Source organism: Emys orbicularis, chromosome 1, assembly GCF_028017835.1.
Source record: "Emys orbicularis isolate rEmyOrb1 chromosome 1, rEmyOrb1.hap1, whole genome shotgun sequence".
NCBI classification, from domain to species: Eukaryota; Metazoa; Chordata; order Testudines; family Emydidae; genus Emys; species Emys orbicularis.
The window spans coordinates 93,907,136-93,926,469 of record NC_088683.1 but is presented as its reverse complement, the minus strand read 5'-3'; the positions used below and the strand labels follow the sequence as shown (position 1 = coordinate 93,926,469).

General features: G+C 42.0%; 1 protein-coding gene across 1 annotated transcript in view; it reads right to left on the bottom strand.

Annotated features, from left to right (window-relative positions):
• UBN2 (ubinuclein 2) overlaps positions 1-19,334 on the bottom strand; it is a 102,412-nt gene that overhangs the window by 49,869 nt on the left and 33,209 nt on the right. The window contains exons 4-8 of the mRNA XM_065415717.1: positions 18,829-18,966; positions 16,965-17,077; positions 7,709-8,207; positions 2,059-2,129; positions 1,111-1,240 (exon numbers count right to left, since the gene is read on the bottom strand). Coding sequence (XP_065271789.1) covers positions 1,111-1,240; positions 2,059-2,129; positions 7,709-8,207; positions 16,965-17,077; positions 18,829-18,966 — 951 coding nt within the window. The remainder of the gene's footprint in view (positions 1-1,110; positions 1,241-2,058; positions 2,130-7,708; positions 8,208-16,964; positions 17,078-18,828; positions 18,967-19,334) is intronic.

Sequence of the window (19,334 nt, the reverse complement as noted above, 5' to 3'; positions counted from 1 at the left end):
AGAAAAACATTTCTATCTTTATGCATTTCTCACAGCATTACTTCCTGGTGTCTTCAGATGACCCTTTTTACCAAAAAGGGGCTAAAAGAGTTTGATAGAAAAGTAAGAAAAATGGACTGAAGTGGGTACCAACACTTGCCAGTAAGTAATTTAAAATTAAGGTGGCCAAAAATTCCCAGTTGTACACAAGCCATTCGGGCAATATGCAAGACCGCCAAATTTTGAGGAATGATCATCTTCGTAGCAAAAAAACTCCAGCAAATGTTAAGCTGATATTATATTATGCACCTACCATTTTCCCTGCTCTTAATTATTTTATCCCTGGCCACTGCAACCATTTGCCAAGAACGACTTTAACAACATTCCTACAACCAGCAAGAGGACGTTGTAGCATGCAACATGTGGCACTGTCTACTCCTTCTCCCGCCCCCTCCCCTCCCCCATACCACACAGGTGATAAGCCTTTTGCCTCCCTGGAACACTTCCAGGCCCTGAACAAGGTGTGGTCCCGAGTTCTTCCTCCACCTACTCTAACTACTCACACAAGTAGCAATGCATTAAATAGACCACCAGGGCAGCTTTACTATTCAATCATAGATCACAAAATACCTTCATTTACTCATCTTCAAAGGGAAAATATACACACGCATATTTAAAAGCAAAGCAACTGTGAAAATGGAGCACAAAAATCACCTAACAGTCATAATAAGTACAAAAGGGGGTTAAACTAGATGATTCTTGCAGTCCCTTCTAACCCTATGATTCTATGAAAGCAGCATATTCAGACTCACAAAAAGGGTTAAATTGGCTAACCTCCTGTTATGATAATGACTGATTTGCATGGAATTTTGTACAATCAGGTACCCCAATTTGTGTGTCCATTCATTGTGTGTTATTAACTGTGTAATCTGCCATTAGAGCAGAGCTAGAAACCAGGCACAGCCAAAGCCCTCTTGACTTCTAATCTCATCTAGCCTTCAAGATGAAGCAGGTCCATCGCCATAAAGGTCTTGATATACCTGGCAAACTAGCTTTGCTTTCAGTCTCTCACACCCTGCTCTTACTGTTACATACATGACTCCTGCAGAAGCCACTCTCTTCCCCTTTTACCTGGACATTGAGGTGTAATTTCTTCAGACGCTTTATCAGTGTGTCCTTATTGCATGGCACAAAAGCCTCAAGATGGGAGTACACGTTGTGACGGACGATAGGACTCATCTCCTGTAACTGCAGCTCAATACTGACCAAAACAAACAAACAAGAGATAGCTAACTAGTGAGGCAATCCTGGGTGAGGATGGAAACTATGCAGAAACCTAAGGAGCTTTACATACATTAAATACTCTAGTTATGCATACAAACACACATTGAGGGTGGAGTGTTTTTCTATAGGTGTGTCACTAAGACTAATTTTTGCAGAGAGAGATGAAAGTCCATTAGCTAACAATGAGAGTACATTCAGAAAAATATGATGCATATTACCCTGGCAATACTAAACATGGTTTTGTATACCATTCATATTTGCAATTACTCTGCCAATTTCATGCCATGAATGAATGAATCAACTGTGGCTGTTACATTTATTCAGAAATAATCTGACAACATTTTCTAAAATATTTCTTTTTCAACCTACACTATGATCATATAAGACCCTCCCCACCATACAAAAACACCCCAAACAAAAATCACCTTCCCACACCAGACACTGGGCTGCAAAGATTAGAGAATTAGAATGGGCTAGGTTTTGCCTTCTTAATAAAATCTGAAATTATTTCATTTTATGAAAACATGGGACTGTAGGGAAGTGATGTGCACACTTCCACAGAACTCTGCTAACAAACTCAAGGCCAAGGGCACTGAAAAATATTTTACACTGGATAAACCATACAGATGCATCTCTGTATTGGAACTTCTTGTCACCAGTACAGATCTTCAGCTGGTCACTAACTGGCTTAGATTAACTTGTCTTCCCCACTTGTTTAGTTTCCTTTAGGTCTTTGTAGGAGTAATTTAAAGATAACATCCCAAAACATACAGAACTGAAGAAGTGAACACTTACTCCAGCAGAATATTGTTCATATCCTGTGTGAAGAATTTCTTCCTGCCTTCTTCATCGAACAGCTTGGCAGCCTGGAAGGAGAGCAATAAAAGTACCAAGAAATTTATAGCACATTTTACCCTAAAGATCTTTACAGACTTAAATAATATACAAACTACCTTTATGGCCATATATCACCCTGTCCTGAAATACACCCACCGTAACAGTGAAATACAAAACCACTACATGACTATTTAGAACAGGAAGTGAAGAATATTACTATATCCAATTGATACTGCAGGAGAAGCGCAAATAGGCAAAACAATCATTCAATTTAGAATGTGATCAGGTCTCTGGGGTTAGTACCCCATTCTTGCTAAAAGTGCCAAAGGACCTTTCAATGAAAAGTTATTAGGACCTTTGTTTTAATGTCTCCTCCAAAAGATTCCACCAGCAGTGATATCCTCCCCCGTAAAAAAAATAAAAATAAAATCATACTGGGACAGTGGTTCACCTGAAGGAAAAAACACGACTCAATAAATTATACCAACAGTTGAAGCAACAGTGAAATCCCTCCTCTCAGTTCATTAAGGATTCTCTTCCTCCCTAGGATTACTGGTTCCTGCTGCAAATCCTCTGCCTTCCTAAGAGGACCTATCTCCACTGCTCCTGATGGAGCCCCTGTGAAGGAATCATGCAGACAAGGAGCCACATCCACTTCCTCCTCTATGGTGCTGTCCAGTGTTCTCTCCAGCTTTGGTTTTATGGAGTGGAGATCCTATCTGTGCTCCCTCCTTCTGTTCCTGTATCTTCCTAGCCCTATGGGGAGTGGGAGGGAAGATGGTCTTGCTCCTACTCCTTCCCATTGATCTCAGTCTACACTGAAATTGAAGGTATGATTGGCAGCTCTGGTAGGCATAGCTAGATTAAAGCTAATGTGGGTAAAGAGACTAAAATAAGAGTGAAGACACAGTGGCATGGGCTTTAGCACAGGCTGTACAAGCTGGCCTGGAGACCCGGGGTACATGCGTTGCTAACACATACTGCTGCATCTTCACTGCTATTTTTAGCATGTTAGGATACTGAAAAAGGATGCGCTTGTGAATGCCTGGAGCACTGTGCAAATGTGATATCATTCTAATATGTGAGACTACAGATAATGTGATAATCACACAGCAGTTGTGAATTGACTATATAGAGAATGTCAATTTTTTTAAAAATGAAAAATGTTCTCCAATCTATTTCCATAGTCAATGTGTTATTCTGACAGTAGCAACTGCCACAAACAATTATGATGATTTAAACTCTTTGGTCCTGTCCAAATAGAAACCTAATGCTCTCCTGACATTTAAAATGTGGTGTCTCTCCTCGTCCTTATGAGCATGAGGCTCCAGAAAGAAAGAAAATAGGTATATTGATTGATTGACATGCAAGTGAGACGCTACCTTTCTAAGAAACTTTGGATGTGAATGCATGTAAACCTTGTCCTTGTAGATCACGTATAGAGGACCAGAAAAAGTACATATGCAGTGTTGTTGTAGCCATGTTGGTCCGAGGACATTAGACACACAAGGTGGGTGACGCAATATCTTTTATTGGACCAACTTCTATTGGAGAGAGAGAGAGAGAGAGAGAGACAGACACACACAAACTTTCGAAAGCTTGTGTCCCACACCAACAGAAATTGGTCCAATAAAAGATATGTCACTCACCTCATTAGAATACATAATGAACCTAATCTGCTGGCTGAGGTGATTGCCACCAAAAAGGCTACATTCACTGAGATATATAGCAAGGAAAATATAACTAAAGTTTCAATGGGAGCATCCATTAGTTTTGACAACACCAAGTTCAAGTGGGTACAACCTCTCCAGAGCCTTCAAAAACTTAATTGCAACAGAGCTGGAAAAGACAATGATTATCAATCAGAGGGTGAAAAGCCGAAATAGTTGCTAGATGGACTTTGATTAAACGAATGTTTTAGGGATAATAGATAATCCAGAATATGATGCATTAGTAACCGGATCGGGAAAACAGATTTCTGCTGGGACAAGATGGAGAATCCCTTCCGCTTTGCTAAGTAAATATACCCAGTGGATTATTTTCTATAATTTAAAAGCATATCTTAACTCCTCTTGCACAAGCCTCTTCCTAGGAGGTTAGCCACAGAGCGATCCAGTCTGTCACGTGGAGGGCCCGCAGTTTGGAGTGGAGGAGGTGACTGTGGTCCACAGAGATTAGATGTGGGTCTGCTGGCAGAGTGACTAACTTTGATCAAGTGGAAAACCAGTGTTACCAAGGCCAACTTGGAGCTATAAGTCTGATCCATTGTATGGTCCTATCTGATTTTTAACAATACTCTGGGAAAGAGTGGAACTGGAGGAAATGTGTACAAAATCAGGTTTGTCCAGGGTAACAGAAAAGTGTCTGAGACTCCAGGCTGTGATCTTGTTGAGAGCAAAACTGATGACATTGCCTATTGACTTTCGTTGCAAAGAGGTCTACTTGGGGAGTCCCCCACAGTTGGAAAATGGACTTGGAAATGCCTAGACAGAGATCACTTATGGTGGTTGGTAAAACAATCTGCTTAACTGGTCTGCCAAATTGTCCTTCATGCATGGAAGGTGAGAGGTTTTGAGGTTGATTTAATTGGTGATGGAAAAGTCCCACAGGTTGATTGCCTCTAGGCATAGAGTTGAGCATGCCCCTCCTTGCCTGTTCACATAAAATGTAGCTGCCATATTGTCTGTAAGTATACACAGATTTCTTCCCTTGGTATGGGAATGGAAGGCTCAACAAGCCAGCTGAATGGCCCTTAATTCTCTGTCATTTATATGCAGAGTTAAATCCTGTGTAGACCACAAACCATGCACCTGCAGGGAACCCAGCTGAGCCCGCCCCGAGGACGGAAGCATCTGTAACCAGGGTCAAAGCTGGTTGAGGAGGAGGAAAAACAACCCCCACTCCCACACACACCTCTCCATACACATTTGAAGGGTTTGTACTTGGCCAGCTTTCCTGTGGGAGGAAGGGAAGACGGAGTTTGCTACAAAACCTTGGTGGGCTCCACAATAACTTCATTAATTGGAAGCACCACCCAAGAAGGTCCTGCAGTAGCTAAAATGTCAATCAGCCTGTGGGATGACTCAAACTTCTTCCACCTGGATATTCAAGGTGGAAGCCACTCTTTTTAAAAGGTCTTGATGGGCCAAATAGTCAACAGCTGGGGGTGATGAATCCTCTGAAACCACTGCCTCATCAGGTGGTGAACAGGATGAAGCCAAAATTGGCTGAGGTAGACCCTCTCCTGGCTTTTCAAAAGGGAGATTCCCCTGAGCAACATCCTCCTGCGTGGTACTGAGCCTGGTACCAGGCATGCTCTCCTTGGTGGGATGGTACTTGACCTTACTTGATGAAGCAGAATGGAGTGGGCATGGAAAGGACCTGGAAGTAGGCAGAAATTCTCAAGGGTTCCAAAACAGCAATTGGTTAGGCCCAGGAGCCTAATTACTTCCAGGCCATGGATCGCTACAGGTCAGTCAGGACAGACCCTGCTCTGGGTGCCAGGATGTTAAGATCTCAGAGGGGAATGAAGAAATACAGGACATGACCTCATAGTCCGAAGATGAATCCGTCTCTTCTGACCAAGAAGGAAGGGAGGCGCTGTTCATGTTTGTGCTGGTGATCAGCATTGGAAGTCCTGGGATGATGGTACCAGAGAAATCATCTCCAGCTTCCCTCTTGATGGCACCACACAATGAGGCTCTTGGATATCCAGAGGCGCCCATGGTACCAAAGTCTGTATTGTAGTAGCTGGCAAAGTTTGACCTGTGGTCTTTGGTACCAGATAAGAGGTCTCCCACACCACCTGAGACAATGGTACCGAGAGGCTCAATAAGTCACTTGCAGCAGTATAAGCCACTGGAGTTGATGGCACCAAGATTGCCTCTGGTTGATGGGTCAATACAGACAGCACAGAGGAGCTTCACAGTGCCACTTCAGGGGCTGGATGCGACAGTGCCTGTGCCAGATTCGACAGTCCTGCCTGAGCAGATGATTGCCTCATGGAGTGTCTCAGCTTCGAGTGCTCTTTACTTCCATTATCTGCATGCCTGCTGAACTTCGGTGCCACGGATTCTCCCTCTCCCTTTGGAGGTAGACCTGTGATGTTGCTTCCTCAGCACTGGGAAAGGTGACCAGTGCAGAGACTCAGACAATACAGGTCGAGTGCTCCTCACTGAAGCCAAAACACTCAGCATCCATTCGAAGCAGGAAGGTACAGCGCTTCTTCCATAAGGAGAAATTTAAGTCCACCTGTCCTGTCTTTCTTGGTTCTAGGTTTAAAGTCCCTACAAAATTGAGACTGATCCCTGAAGTGCAACTCCCCAAGATGCTTCAGGCAACAGGAATGCAAGTCACTCAGTGGCATCAGCTCCTTGCAGGAGCAGCAGGGCTTAAATCCTAGTGACCAAGACATGCCCTAGTATGGTTCCCAGTAATGGGAACTGAAGTTTTTGAAAAACATTTAAAAGAAAAACTTATAACCATCGCTAACACTATAAACTACTAAACTAATAAAAATGGGTACAAGTTATATATAAATAGAAGGACAGAACTTGCAATTGCATGACAACTGTCATGGGCAGTAAGGTACTGAGGAGGGGGAGGTCAGGGACAGCCCCCACCCTCTATACTACCATGCAGCAGTGCAGGGTAGCTGGGGATGCATGTGCCGCCTCAATGGGTATCCTTGAAGGAAAAAATTGACCGTGCACTGGGTGCGCGCATCCCTGAAGTGGAATGGACATGTAATCACCCAAAGAAAAACTGACTAGTTTATTTTTCATCCTTCAAATTGATATGCACACGGTAAATAAGCAGCATGGTGAAAAAATTAATATTTTCAGTTTCAATAAGATTAAGGTGACAATAAAATAACTTAGATTTTAAAAAAACTAAATCCTCAAATATTTTAAACCTGACAGTATCTTTGTGAATGAACTTGGATTCTGTCCTCCTTCCTACCTCTACAAATGAAAATGTTCAGAAATCATTAAAACTAGCAAAAGAGTCAAAGTTCTAAAAATTACCACTGAAACTGAAAGGACATATTTTCAAGTGTCTCTCCCTGACACAAAGTGAGAAAGTCTCTTTAAAAATATCACAGGTTTACTCCTTCCTGATTGAACTTGGCAAGAAGGGCAGGAATAAAAAGACATTATTAGCAAAATAAATGAGCAAGGAATTAGGAGTTAAAGATGGAAAAGATTTATTAAGTCATCTAGACTATCCAAGCCCAAACCTCACTAGTGCTGGATTTTTCTGTACAGAATATTCAACTGTTTTGTCTAGTCATTTTAGCTCAAGCAATGATGTTCCCACTACTTCCCTATGGAAAGCATTCCACAAGCTATTGTGAGGTGAAATAAACTAAACAATAGATCTTGTTTCTGGCATATATTTCCTTTATATTCAACCTACATCATCTTTGCTTAGTTTCATCTACTTAATCTTACTCTCAGTCCCTGGGGGTGAACCAAACAATTATGATCCCTTCCTGATATTTCTACCAGCATTTAAAGGGTATGACATCGCAGCTTAGACTGTAACTATTCCTCTCGGCTCTCAAGGGTCCCTGAATGCAATCCCCTACCAATGAGTTTACACTTACTATTCGTAGGTCTCCAATGCGCTTTTCAAGAAGGACAGGCAGGCCTTCTGGGAGGGCAGGCACCTGCTTTGGTGTCATGACCTGAGAGGTGTTGGTTGGCTGAGTGGCACTTCCATTCTCTCCTGATGGCTCAGACACTGGGCTGCCATTAGAGGTGCCATCAAGCAGCTTGTCAAAGTCAATCTCTCCCAGAATCTCCAGGGCACTTTCGGTTTCCTGCAGGAGCTCATGCTCATTTGTGCTACCAAAAATGGAGAGGACAGGATCGGTAACCCTGAGGTTCAAGTCTGAGACATCATTTCCTGTGGTAGCAGAGGAGGAAGGGGCTTTACTAGGGGTGGAGGTGGCAATAGTCACTGGGGGTTCTGGATTGGATTCTTTCTTCCTCAGGGCTTCCTTCTCCTTTTGGAACTTCCGGATCATGGCTGCCAAAGAAAGCGAGTCCTTGTATAACTTCTTCTTCTTCTTTTCAGATTTGTGTGAATTTAAAGCCATTACTCTGCAGAGAATGGAAACTTTTGTTAGAACGCATACAACTGCCAATGCCAAAGTCACTTTCTGCAAGCATGTGGGAATTCACAACAGCTCAAAAATAACCAGTGGGGAAGAAGAGCAAAGTCAGCCTTGCGTGCATGCACCATGAGATTTTTACCCAATCAAAACATTATAGACCTCGTTGCCAACCAAATTGCTCCTTTTCCATGCTGCCCATCTCTTCATCATCCACCACTACTAAATCTTGCACACAATACAGTATTAACAAAGTAAAGCTTATCCTTATGAATGGTGAAGAGCAAATTATGGAGGAATCAGTAGACGCCATAGTTAAGACAAGAGTCTAAACTTATATTCTAAAGCTATTTTCTGTCTTGCCTTCCAAACCATTTGAATGGTGACCAGTTTGCTTTTGATTTGGTATGTTTAACTATCATATGGCAGAAATGTTTCCTAAGAATTTTGAAAGTGTAGAATTAATGTTTATATCCTACTCAATCAAAATGAAGTTCCTATATATTTCCTCGATTTCTCATTATTTTTTTAGCACGTTATAAGCAATAGCAGGTTTTCAGAGTTAATTCTTAGACACTCACAAACAGGTCAGTTTTAGTTCATGGAGAATTTACCAAGAGTCAATCTAAGAATCTTTATCTTTATGTACTATCCAGAGAGACTAGGAAGGATCAAACTAAAAGATAGTTTAGTTACCGTACCTGTTTGTTACAAATATTTAAGATTTTGGAGGACTATAAAAAGTTCTCCAGGATCAGATAACAGAAAACATGACACTGTCCCATTGGATACATATTTTTAAGTCTCAACTAACAAAGCCTGCATTGGTAGGAAGACTGGATAGGATGGATGCCTGGAGCAGGAAGGTAGGGACTGAAGAGGTTAACAGAGATTTACTGAGAAGGGAAACCTGATGTGGTTATGAAATGTAACGGGAGCAGGCAGGACAGGAGAGTCTAGTTGTGGATAGAAGGGCAGGTGGAGTGGCAGGGAGCAAACAGAAGACGTACACGAGAAGAAACATGGTGAAAAGATGAAAAATAGTAGACTAGGAGATAAATAAAGGAATGACAACATATAGCAGAAGTAAAAAGGAATAGGTGTAAAAAGGAATACACTACAGCGAGAAAATGTAGAATCAGAGGAGAAAAGTCTGCATTAGAAAAAAACATGCTGCAAGTGCCTCAAATGCGGTCTTATTTGGCATTATCAACCCGGAATTCAGTATCATCTTAGAGCTCAACATCAATGAGTTACTTGAAGTTGGCGCTCAAACGCTACATTTAACATATTAGGATTTCACTAGTGCATGAATGCCAGAGTATCACAGCACTTCAAGCACTGAAACATTCAGCACTGAAATCTTTACACATGAAATCTGATGATGATATACACAGTTAGAAAACTACAGGGAATGGTATAGGAGAGGCATGGAGAAATGCGGGGAGGAGGAGACTGGAGGCATAAAGAGCAACAATACTGCTTTCCACCTTACCTTTCTAGCAACACTTTCTATATAGTTTCCTTTCTCACTGCACGCCTCTGTGGGCACCTGCCATTAACAAATGTGAATGGAGCAAAGGAAAGCAAGGGCACAAAGAGACGGGCGAAATGAAAAAAAGGAGACTAAGGATGGGAAGGAGACTTCATGGCATGAAAAAGAGGGAAGGGAAAAGAGAAGAAGAGAAAAGAGAAGAGAAAATATTGCTGGTAAGGGGCCCTGGGCAGAGCAGAGGTGCTGATCTTCATGGACTCCAGGCTCCTTTTGCATACAGTAGAACCTCAGAGTTACAAACAGCTTGTGAACGGAGGTTGTTCATAACTCAAATGTTTGTAACTCTGAAAAAACATTATGACTGTTCTTTCAAAAGTTTACAACTGAACATTGACATAATACAACTTTGAAACTTTACTATGCAGAAGAAAAATGCTGCTTCCCCCCCCCTTTTTTTTAGTAGCTTACATTTAACACAGTACTGTACTGTGTTTGCTTTTTTTTTTTTTGTCTCTGCTGCTGCCTGATTGTATACTTCCAGTTCCAAATGAGGTGTGTGGTTGAATGGTCAGTTCGTAACTCTGGTGTTCGTAACTCTGAGGTTCTATTGTACTTAATTTCTCCTGCGTCTCTCTTCCCTGCTCAAGGTTTTGTGGCATTACTACGGATATTTAAACATTAAATTACTAATGCAAAATCCTGGGTTTTCCAAACAAGAACTTCATTAGCTAACAGTTATGGTTGGAAGTGCTACTACAGAGAACAATTATTATAAAAAATAAACTGTGGAAATCACCAGCTAAGGTATACAATTCTGATGCCAAACTTCAGGCATGTCTATAATGCCCCACCGTTCAGACTAAGGAGATGTGAATAGCAGTATGTACCAAAGTGCGGCTCTGTAACTCCCCCATGGAGATGCTGTGGGCGTGAACTCACATCTATATTAGTGTGAACTCAGGACCTTTAAGATTGCACCCCGGCATCCTCATAGGAGAGATAAAGCATAGCTTTTTAGTATACACTGCTATTCGCATCCCCTTACTCCAACATGCAGGGCAGAATAGACATGCCTTCTCCATGCAATTCGTTAATGTACACCTACCTAGACTGCAAATTTCTGTCTGAGCAACAATCCAGTCTCAACTTTGCATCTGTATTGCTGCTCTGAAGTTGGGGAGAGAAGAAACTCAAAACAACCTTCCCATCCATAAGAAGTTTTATCTCAATGACAACAGCCACTATAATGCATTATTGAGACTTGTAAAGTAGATGCACAAACACTATTCTGCTTTATAGCTATATATAGTCTACTAATCATACATAAGAACGGCCATACTGGGTCAGACCAAAGGTCCATCTAGCCCAGTATCCTGTCTTCCAACAGAGAGAATGAACAGAATAGGTACTCATCAAGTGATCCATCCCCTGTCACCCATTCCCAGCTTCTGGCAAACAGAGGCTAGAGACACCATCCCTGCCCATCCTGGCTAATAGCTATTGATGAACCTATTCTCCATGAATTTATCTAGTTCTTTTTTGAACCCTGTTATAGTCTTGGCCTTCACAACATCCTCTGGCAAGGAGTTCCACACAGGTTGACTGTGCATTGTGTGAAGAAATACTTCCTTTTGTTTGTTTTAAACCTGCTGCCTATTAATTTCATTTGGTGACCCCTAGTTCTTGTGTTATGAGAAGGAGTAAATAATACTTCCTTATTTACTTTCTCCATACCAGTCGTGATTTTATAGACCTCTATCATATCCCCCTTAATCATCTCTTTTCCAAGCTGAAAAGTCCCAGTCTTATTAATTTCTTCTCATATGGAAACCGTTCCATACCCCTAATCATTTTTGTTGCCCTTTTCTGAACCTTTTCCAATTCTAATATATCTTTTTTGAGATGGGGCAACCACATCTGCATACAGTATTCAACATGTGGGCATAACATGGATCTATAGAGAGGCAATATGATATTTTCTCTTATCTACCTCTTTCTTAATGATTCCCAACATTCTGTTCACTTTTTTGACTGCCGCTAAACACAGAGTGGATGTTTTCAGCGAACTATCCACAATGACTCCAAGATCACTTTCCTGAGTAGTAATAGCTAAATTAGACCCCATCATTTTATATGTACAGTTGGGATTATGTTTTCCAATGTGCATTACTTTGCATTTAACAACATTGAATTTCAGCTGCCATTTTGTTGCTGAGTCAGCCAGTTTTGTGAGATCCCTTTGTAGCTCTTTGCAGTCTGCTTTTGACTTAACTATCTTGAATAGTTTTGTGTCATCTGCAAATTTTGCAACCTCACTGTTTACCCCTTTTTCTAGATCATTTCTGAATACGTTGAATAGTACTGGTCCCAGTACAGACCCCTGGAGGACACCACTATTTACTTCTCTCCATTCTGAAAACTGATAATTTATTCCTACCCTTTGTCTCCTATCTTTTAACCAGTTACTGATCCATGAGAGGACCTTCCCTTTTATCCCATGACAGCTTACTTTGCTTCAGAACCCTTGGTGAGAAACCTTGTCAAAGGCTTTCTGAAAATCTAAGTACACTATATCCACTGGATCCCCCTTGTCCAGATGCTTGTTGACCCCCTTAAAGAATTCTAGTAGATTGGTGAGGCATGATTTTCCTTTATAAAAATCAAGTTGATTCTTCCCCAACAAATCATGTTCATCTATGTGTCTGGCAATTCTGTTCTTTACTATTGTTTCAACCAGTCTGCCTGGTACTGAAGTCAGGCTTACTGAACCGTGATTACCAGGATCACCTCTGGATCCCTTTTTAAAAATTGGCATCACATTAGCAATCCTCCAGTCATTTACAAAGTCATATAATATGTGATCACGTAACTAAAGGCTATAACACATATGGACAAGGGGACCAAATTATGATTGCACAGGTAACCTTCATTCTGCATTTGCTAACTTGAGTGCCTATCTTTGCAAACTTAACATTCTTTTAACTTTAAGTTGTGTGCAATCCCTTTGGTTTTTAAAAAAACAAACTGAAAAAACAGACATTCCATCATGTGGAACCAAGATGAACCGGTGGCAATAACAGAGTTGGAACTTTAGATTCACAACACACATCTCTGCCACTTAAGCTAACACAGTTACTGATAGCACTATCAGATTGTCATCATGTATATGGACCAGCCACTAGAAGTGGATAAGAAACACTGCTAATACGGTTCACAGATATTTGCTGACAGCAGAGGTAATGGAAGGTTTGGGAATTTTGGGTTACATTCCAGGTTCTGGAGGGGAGTGCACTCTAATGGTCCCTTCAAGCCTGACTCCTTCTGCCCCAAGCTCTCCAAGTTATACCTATCCCAATCTTCTCTTTGACCTCCCCACCAGCTCTTTGTATCAGTATCCTCCCTCTAGCTTCTCGGCACGGTCTCAGTCTTCTCACCTAGCAAGTACTAGCCTCCCCTCTGAACAGCATGCCTGAGTCTTCATTCCTCCACCTCAGCTCCCACTCCCAGTTTCCCTCCCCAGGCTCTTCACTCCAGTCTCCTTACTTCCTTACCTAGCCAGTCCTAGCCCCCAACCTACCACTGGCTCCTCATGTGATCTCTCTTCCCTGCTGCAATGGCTCTGAATCCTAGTCTTCCCCCTGAACTGGTTCCCAATCCTTTCTCATGCCCACATTTCCCTTCCCCACAGCTGGCTCCCAATTCCAGTCTCCCTCCCCCACAAGGCAAGCTCTTACTTCCACAGTTCTATCTCAGCCCCAGTCTCCCCCCATCCTCTTGTCCCAATCTACTCCCTCTACTGCCACCCATCCCAGGTCCAGTTCTCATCCCCTCTGCATTCAAGTCAGAAGGCTTTTTCCTCCTTGCTGCCTGAGCCCCAACAATGGGAACACAGACTATAAAGAGAGACAGTCTCCCTTTTTTGAAGTCATCTGTTCAGTGCCACTGCAGCCAGAAGTAGCAACTGCAGAGTAAGTCTTGCTCAGTCCCTGTCGCTCTGCAGAATTTAGCTGCCAAACTCCAACAAGACTCTATTGAGCATGTATGAATTGAGATTTTTTTTTTTCAGATCTTTAGAACTTGGACAAATGTGTGTGGTTTAATCACAGGAACAGTGAAAGACACGTCCAAGGCCAGGATGACACCCCTGCCAAATTTCCAGTCACTGTTCCAAAGCATGGTGGCACTAAAACTTCTCAATGACACAGTTTTTGGATTTGATTTTAACACGGGCAAAACCACTTACTTTTTCCTAATCTTATTTTCACAAACTACTGAACCATTTTTGCTGAAACTTAAACAAACAAAAAAGCCAGCCGGAGGAAGGCACCCAGCATGGGAAATTTCAGCCCATATGGCTAAAATTTGGCATACTTATAACTAAGCAATTGAAAACAGGGTCTTTATAATCAAAATGGCTGTGTAACCTTAGCTAAAGATGGCGCTATTAGTACAGCATGAAACAAACTCCTTTTTGGACTAACAGCACAGAGAGTGTCATAACTCTATTTCTATATTTGTCTGTGTACATCAGGCTCTCTGAAAACCCTATCACCATGGTATACAAAAGCAGATATTAATGGATGAGACAATTACACAAGTATATGTATATACACCACCTAGGTTTACATCACTCTTCAGATTTAAGATTTCATCTTGTAGAAGACTGCTTAAATTCCTTATGATAAAAATCATGCTGAAGGAATACTGAAGATGGGAATGGTAGAGTTATGATAGCAATATATTGGCATTTTAAAAAATGTCCGATGTCCAAAACTTCCATTCTACATAACTACTTAAAGTTCTTCATCCAAAAAGAACAAATCTTTGAACTTAAAGGCCTCATTTTGCAAACCTTTAATACCTTGAGTAATACATATACCGTATATACTCGATCATAAGCCGATTCGTTTATAAGCCGACCCCCACAAAGATGGATAAGTAAAAATGGAAAATTTTTATAACCCATTCATAAGCCGACCCTATAATTCAGGGGTCAGCAAACTTTGGCTCCTGAGCCATCAGGATAAGCTGCTGGGGGGGCCGAGATGGTTTGTTTACCTTGAGCGTCCGCAGGCACGGAGGTAAACCTAAGTAAACAAAGTGTCCCAGCGCGCCAGCTGCTTACCCTGACGGGCCAGGACAGCAACTGGTGGGGAAATTTGGGGGGGGGGGGAGGGGAAGAAGCTGGGAGTCAGGGGAGTAACCCCTGTGACCACCCTCCACATGATCCCACCCCTAGCCTGGGACCCCCACACTCTCCCCATCCCATCCCTTCCCACCTTATCTGGGGAGGATGTCTCTGACCTCGCTGGAGCTGCTCCGGCAGGCTGGGCAGCGCGGCTGCAGCCTGCTCTGGCAGGCCAGACTGGACGGCATGGCTGCAGCACGTTCCGGGCCGGGCGCTACGGCCACAGCCTGCTCTGGGGGGCGGGGCCGAGTGGCACAGCTGAAGCCTGCCAGCCCCGGAGCTGCAGCTGCTTTGGAGGTTGGGGGAAGAGCAGCGTGGTGGCCAGAAGCGGAGAGACTCTGGCCCCACCTCTTCCCTTCTGTCTCTGCTGGCTGTGCTGCCTCTCCTTGCTCCCTCTGTTGGGGGGAGGGGCTGTGTCCCACCTCTCCCTCTCTATACCCGTTCATAAGCTGACCCCCTTCTCTGGTGCGTCCCTTTTTCACTAAAAAAAATTTGGCTTATGAATGAGTATATACGGTACTTCTGATTAATATCACCACTTTAGATTATTAAAACAATTAAAGCTATTCAAATTTTCACAAGTGAAGCAGAGTGATGGGCCAGAAATTAAAAACTGAAGCCTCCAACCAACAAAGACTTGTGCGCATGCTTAACTTTATGCACTAGTGAGTAGTCCCATGGAAATCAATGGGACTATTCAGAGTGTGTAAAATTAAGAACATGCATAAGTCTTTGCAGGATGGAGGCTTCAGTTTGTTCAGTGACACACTAGCCTGCATGTTTTCACTTTCTGATTCGCATACACTAATATTATCTTGGTTGACAATACTGCAGGATAAATGTAGAGGAAAAATATCCATTATTTTTCTTATTTAGGTGAAAACATTTTTGTCCATATTAAATTTGTAAAATTCTCCCCCACTCTTCATCAAAAGGAAAATAAAATTTTGGACAGAAAACTAGATCAGTGCCCATTTAGTTACCCAAGCAACTAAAATAAACCCAACATCATATTCTATTCTAGACTAATTACATGACAAATTTCTGTTTTCTTAAGTTTCAACTATTACTGAGAGGAACAGTCTCAAACTTGCATTTTAATCTTGTCACACTTGGGTTTCCTTCCAACTTTAGGCAACTGACTTTCTCCACACAAGTTTTTGGTTTGTTCGTTTTTTTAAATAGGAATGGTAAAAGTAAAATTTATAAATCAAACTTGACTAATTGAGCAGAGATATTGCTTGTAAAGCTGCAGCCCAGAACAATTTTTACAAAATTTATGGTCACATTATTTTAAGCCCCTGAAAAAGGAGTTTTAAATTGGGAAGTATGATATAAACTCCATTATTGTGCTAACTCTAGGAAGTCCCTGGATAGGGACTGAAAAATCTTATATAAAGGCTGTACCACGAACACCCAGACACACACCACTGCCCTAGCCCTAAAACAGCAACATATATCCATTTTAGTACAATAGACTGATCCCACTTCTAGCCCACTCCCTCACTGTTCTTTTGATATTCACGTCACAACTTTACATTTAGGCTTGGAAGGATTAGATTTTTATCGGTAAGTGTCAGCCAACGTCGATTTCTCCATACACAAACCCACGAAAAAATATTTCTATCTATAATAATGGAAATTCAGATAGGCAAAGTAAGAAAAATAAAGTTTGTGAACTTATTAAAGTCTGATTTAAGGATATTTCCTTTGTATATTTTGACATGTGATGCTAACAATTTTTTTCCAACAGTGATAAAGCATTAACTTTTTTGAATCTCACCATCTGTCATTAAATAATTGTTTGACCCCTTCCATAATTTTCCACAGCTGTGAAAATTTAAATAGATAAAAATCTAAAAAAAGCTTTTAAAAAAATCCATATCCCTCAAAATTAAAAAATAAAACTCAAATTCTGCCTACCCTATTTATGTTTAACTATATTCAGCAAAAAAGTCAAGACTGGCAAACGAACTGAACAGGGGATGAGGGGACATTAAGCTATTGCTTCTCTTGTTGCAGTGAGGTGCCCTCTCCTTTAAAAACCTGACAGACCGACCTACCCCAGCTGCTTAGGAACTTTCATTTTCCGAGGCTTTTTCTCCTTCTCTGTGCCCTCCTCTTTCCGCTTCCGCTTCTTAATCCCACGGTCCTCTCCTTCTTTCAGTTTGGATACCTAAAGAACCAAAAAGGTGATAGTGTTACCTCTGCTCTACAATGTTTTTATACAATAATAAGTGCTTCAGCCTCATGTCTAGCAATTCAGATCTGACATCATCACTATTAAACAACTGTATTAAAAAAAAAAAAAAAAAAAAAGAGTGTGAAGGGCACTCCTTCACCAGTTTAGCCCACCAAGAGCTCAAGGCCTCAATTACATATTTTCTTATGTACTTTCTTTTTGCTTCTCACCATTTCAGATGACAAATTAGACATAAGTGTTCTTAGACTAAGGGCTTGTCTTCACTACACGGGTAAAGTCGACCTATGTTACGCTACTCCAGCTATGTGAATAAGGTTCCACCCTTGTGCTATTGGAGTGTATGGCAATACTTGAATATTAACAGCGTATTTTTTTAAAATAAAAAGATACATAATTGAATGTATTCAACAACAGCCTTGGAAAAGACATCATGTCTGGTTCCACAACTGTTCTGCCAAGTAAAGAAAAATTCCAGCAGCAGGCAACAACATCAGACAAGATGGAAAATTCTAGGAAGGACACAGAACTCATGCAATCCCATTGGCCCCGTCCAACGGGTAGTATAAACAGATTCTAGAATGAGTTGTAACCAGCCAGAGACAGAAACAGACAGAGTAAATTTTAATAAAAAGCAGTCACTTTTCAGAACAGAACTACATTTAAGTAACATTCAAGAGAAATATTTTGGGAACGTTTTTCCAAGTTTTTTTGGGGCATTAGGAACAATTTTAATCTTGCAAAATTTCATGAAATTGTAAATGTTATTTTGAGGAATTCACATTGAACTTTCTTTTATATGGCGATGTTGGTTTTTATCAAAATAACATGAGCAGACTTCAACAAGTTTTTTAAAATGGTATGGGTCCAATTTGTTTGCTGGCTTTAAACCGCTGCGTAGCTTTTGAAGGCTGAATAGCCTGCAGAAATCTCAGGTTATTTATGTTAGGAAACCTTGTGACGTCCCAGCCCCTTATACGTGAGCAGCAAGATACACCTCTACCCCGATATAACGCGACCCGATATAACATGAATTAGAATAGAACGCAGTAAAGCAGCGCTCGGGGGGGGGGGGGGGGGGGCGCTGCACACTTTGGCGGATTAAAGCAAGTTCGATATAACGCGGTTTCACCTATAACACAGTAAGATTTTTTTGGCTCCCGAGAACAGCGTTATATCGGGGTAGAGGTGTAATGAGATTGACATCACATCAGGGGTGAAAGTAATATTAAATTCTTATCGGTACGGGGGGTTGACTCCGGGCCTCCGGAAGGGGTGGGGCCTCGGGTGGAAAGGGCAGGGCTGGGGGTCAGCCTCCCCCAGCCACCCCATCTATGCTGCCTGGCCCGCACCGCCCGGGGCTCCGGCGGTGATTTAAAAGGGCCCAGGGCTCTGGCCACTGCTGCAGTAGCAGCAGCCGGGAGGGGCCTTTTTAAATCGCCAGCCCCGGGGCACCTTCCCCTTTTGCCCCCCCAGTCGGCAGCCCTGCTGGTAGTACCTGTCAGAGAGTCCTTTGCCACAGCAGCGCTTTAACGTCGGCTGGGTACGGGCTGGTACCGGCTTCTTACCGGTATGCCGTACCGGCCCACTTTCACCCCTGCATCACCTATATCTCTTTATCAGCAAGCTTTCAGTCTTCTCATTTTGTTGTAGCCAGATTATGAAGCCTTTCCTGATTTTCAAATCAGCCATAAATTCCAGGAGGAAGAGAAACTAAGATCACTTACTTTAGGTGGCCTGTGCTTTTTGTCCTCTGCAAAGTCTTCATCCTCTGAATCAGATGCCTGGCGGAATTGCAGTGTTCCCGTGTTGATGTAAAATCCCCCATATTTGGTTGTCAGAGATGCAGGAACCAATTCATCATACTGGGCAGGAAATAGAAGAGTCGGGTAATTAACCAACATCTATCACCTTATTAATAGGAAACAATTCACTTACTTAAATACAGTCTCTGAACATGAGGTATTAAACACAAACATCTTACATAACTTGCTAGATTTCAAATCATAAACATACCAATGCTGCTGAAAAGTTATTTGTCAAGGCTGTGGAATGCTAGTGTCACAGTACCAATCCACTGCTTTTGAAGCAAACTAATAAAAATTCATATTTGGGAGAAGGCTAGGGTCACCACAGTGTTGATAACACACTATTCATGGAGTGGAAGCAGTGGCACACCAAAAAACACCACCTGTTAGGAGATGTAATAACAGTGGTCCATCTAGGTCAATAT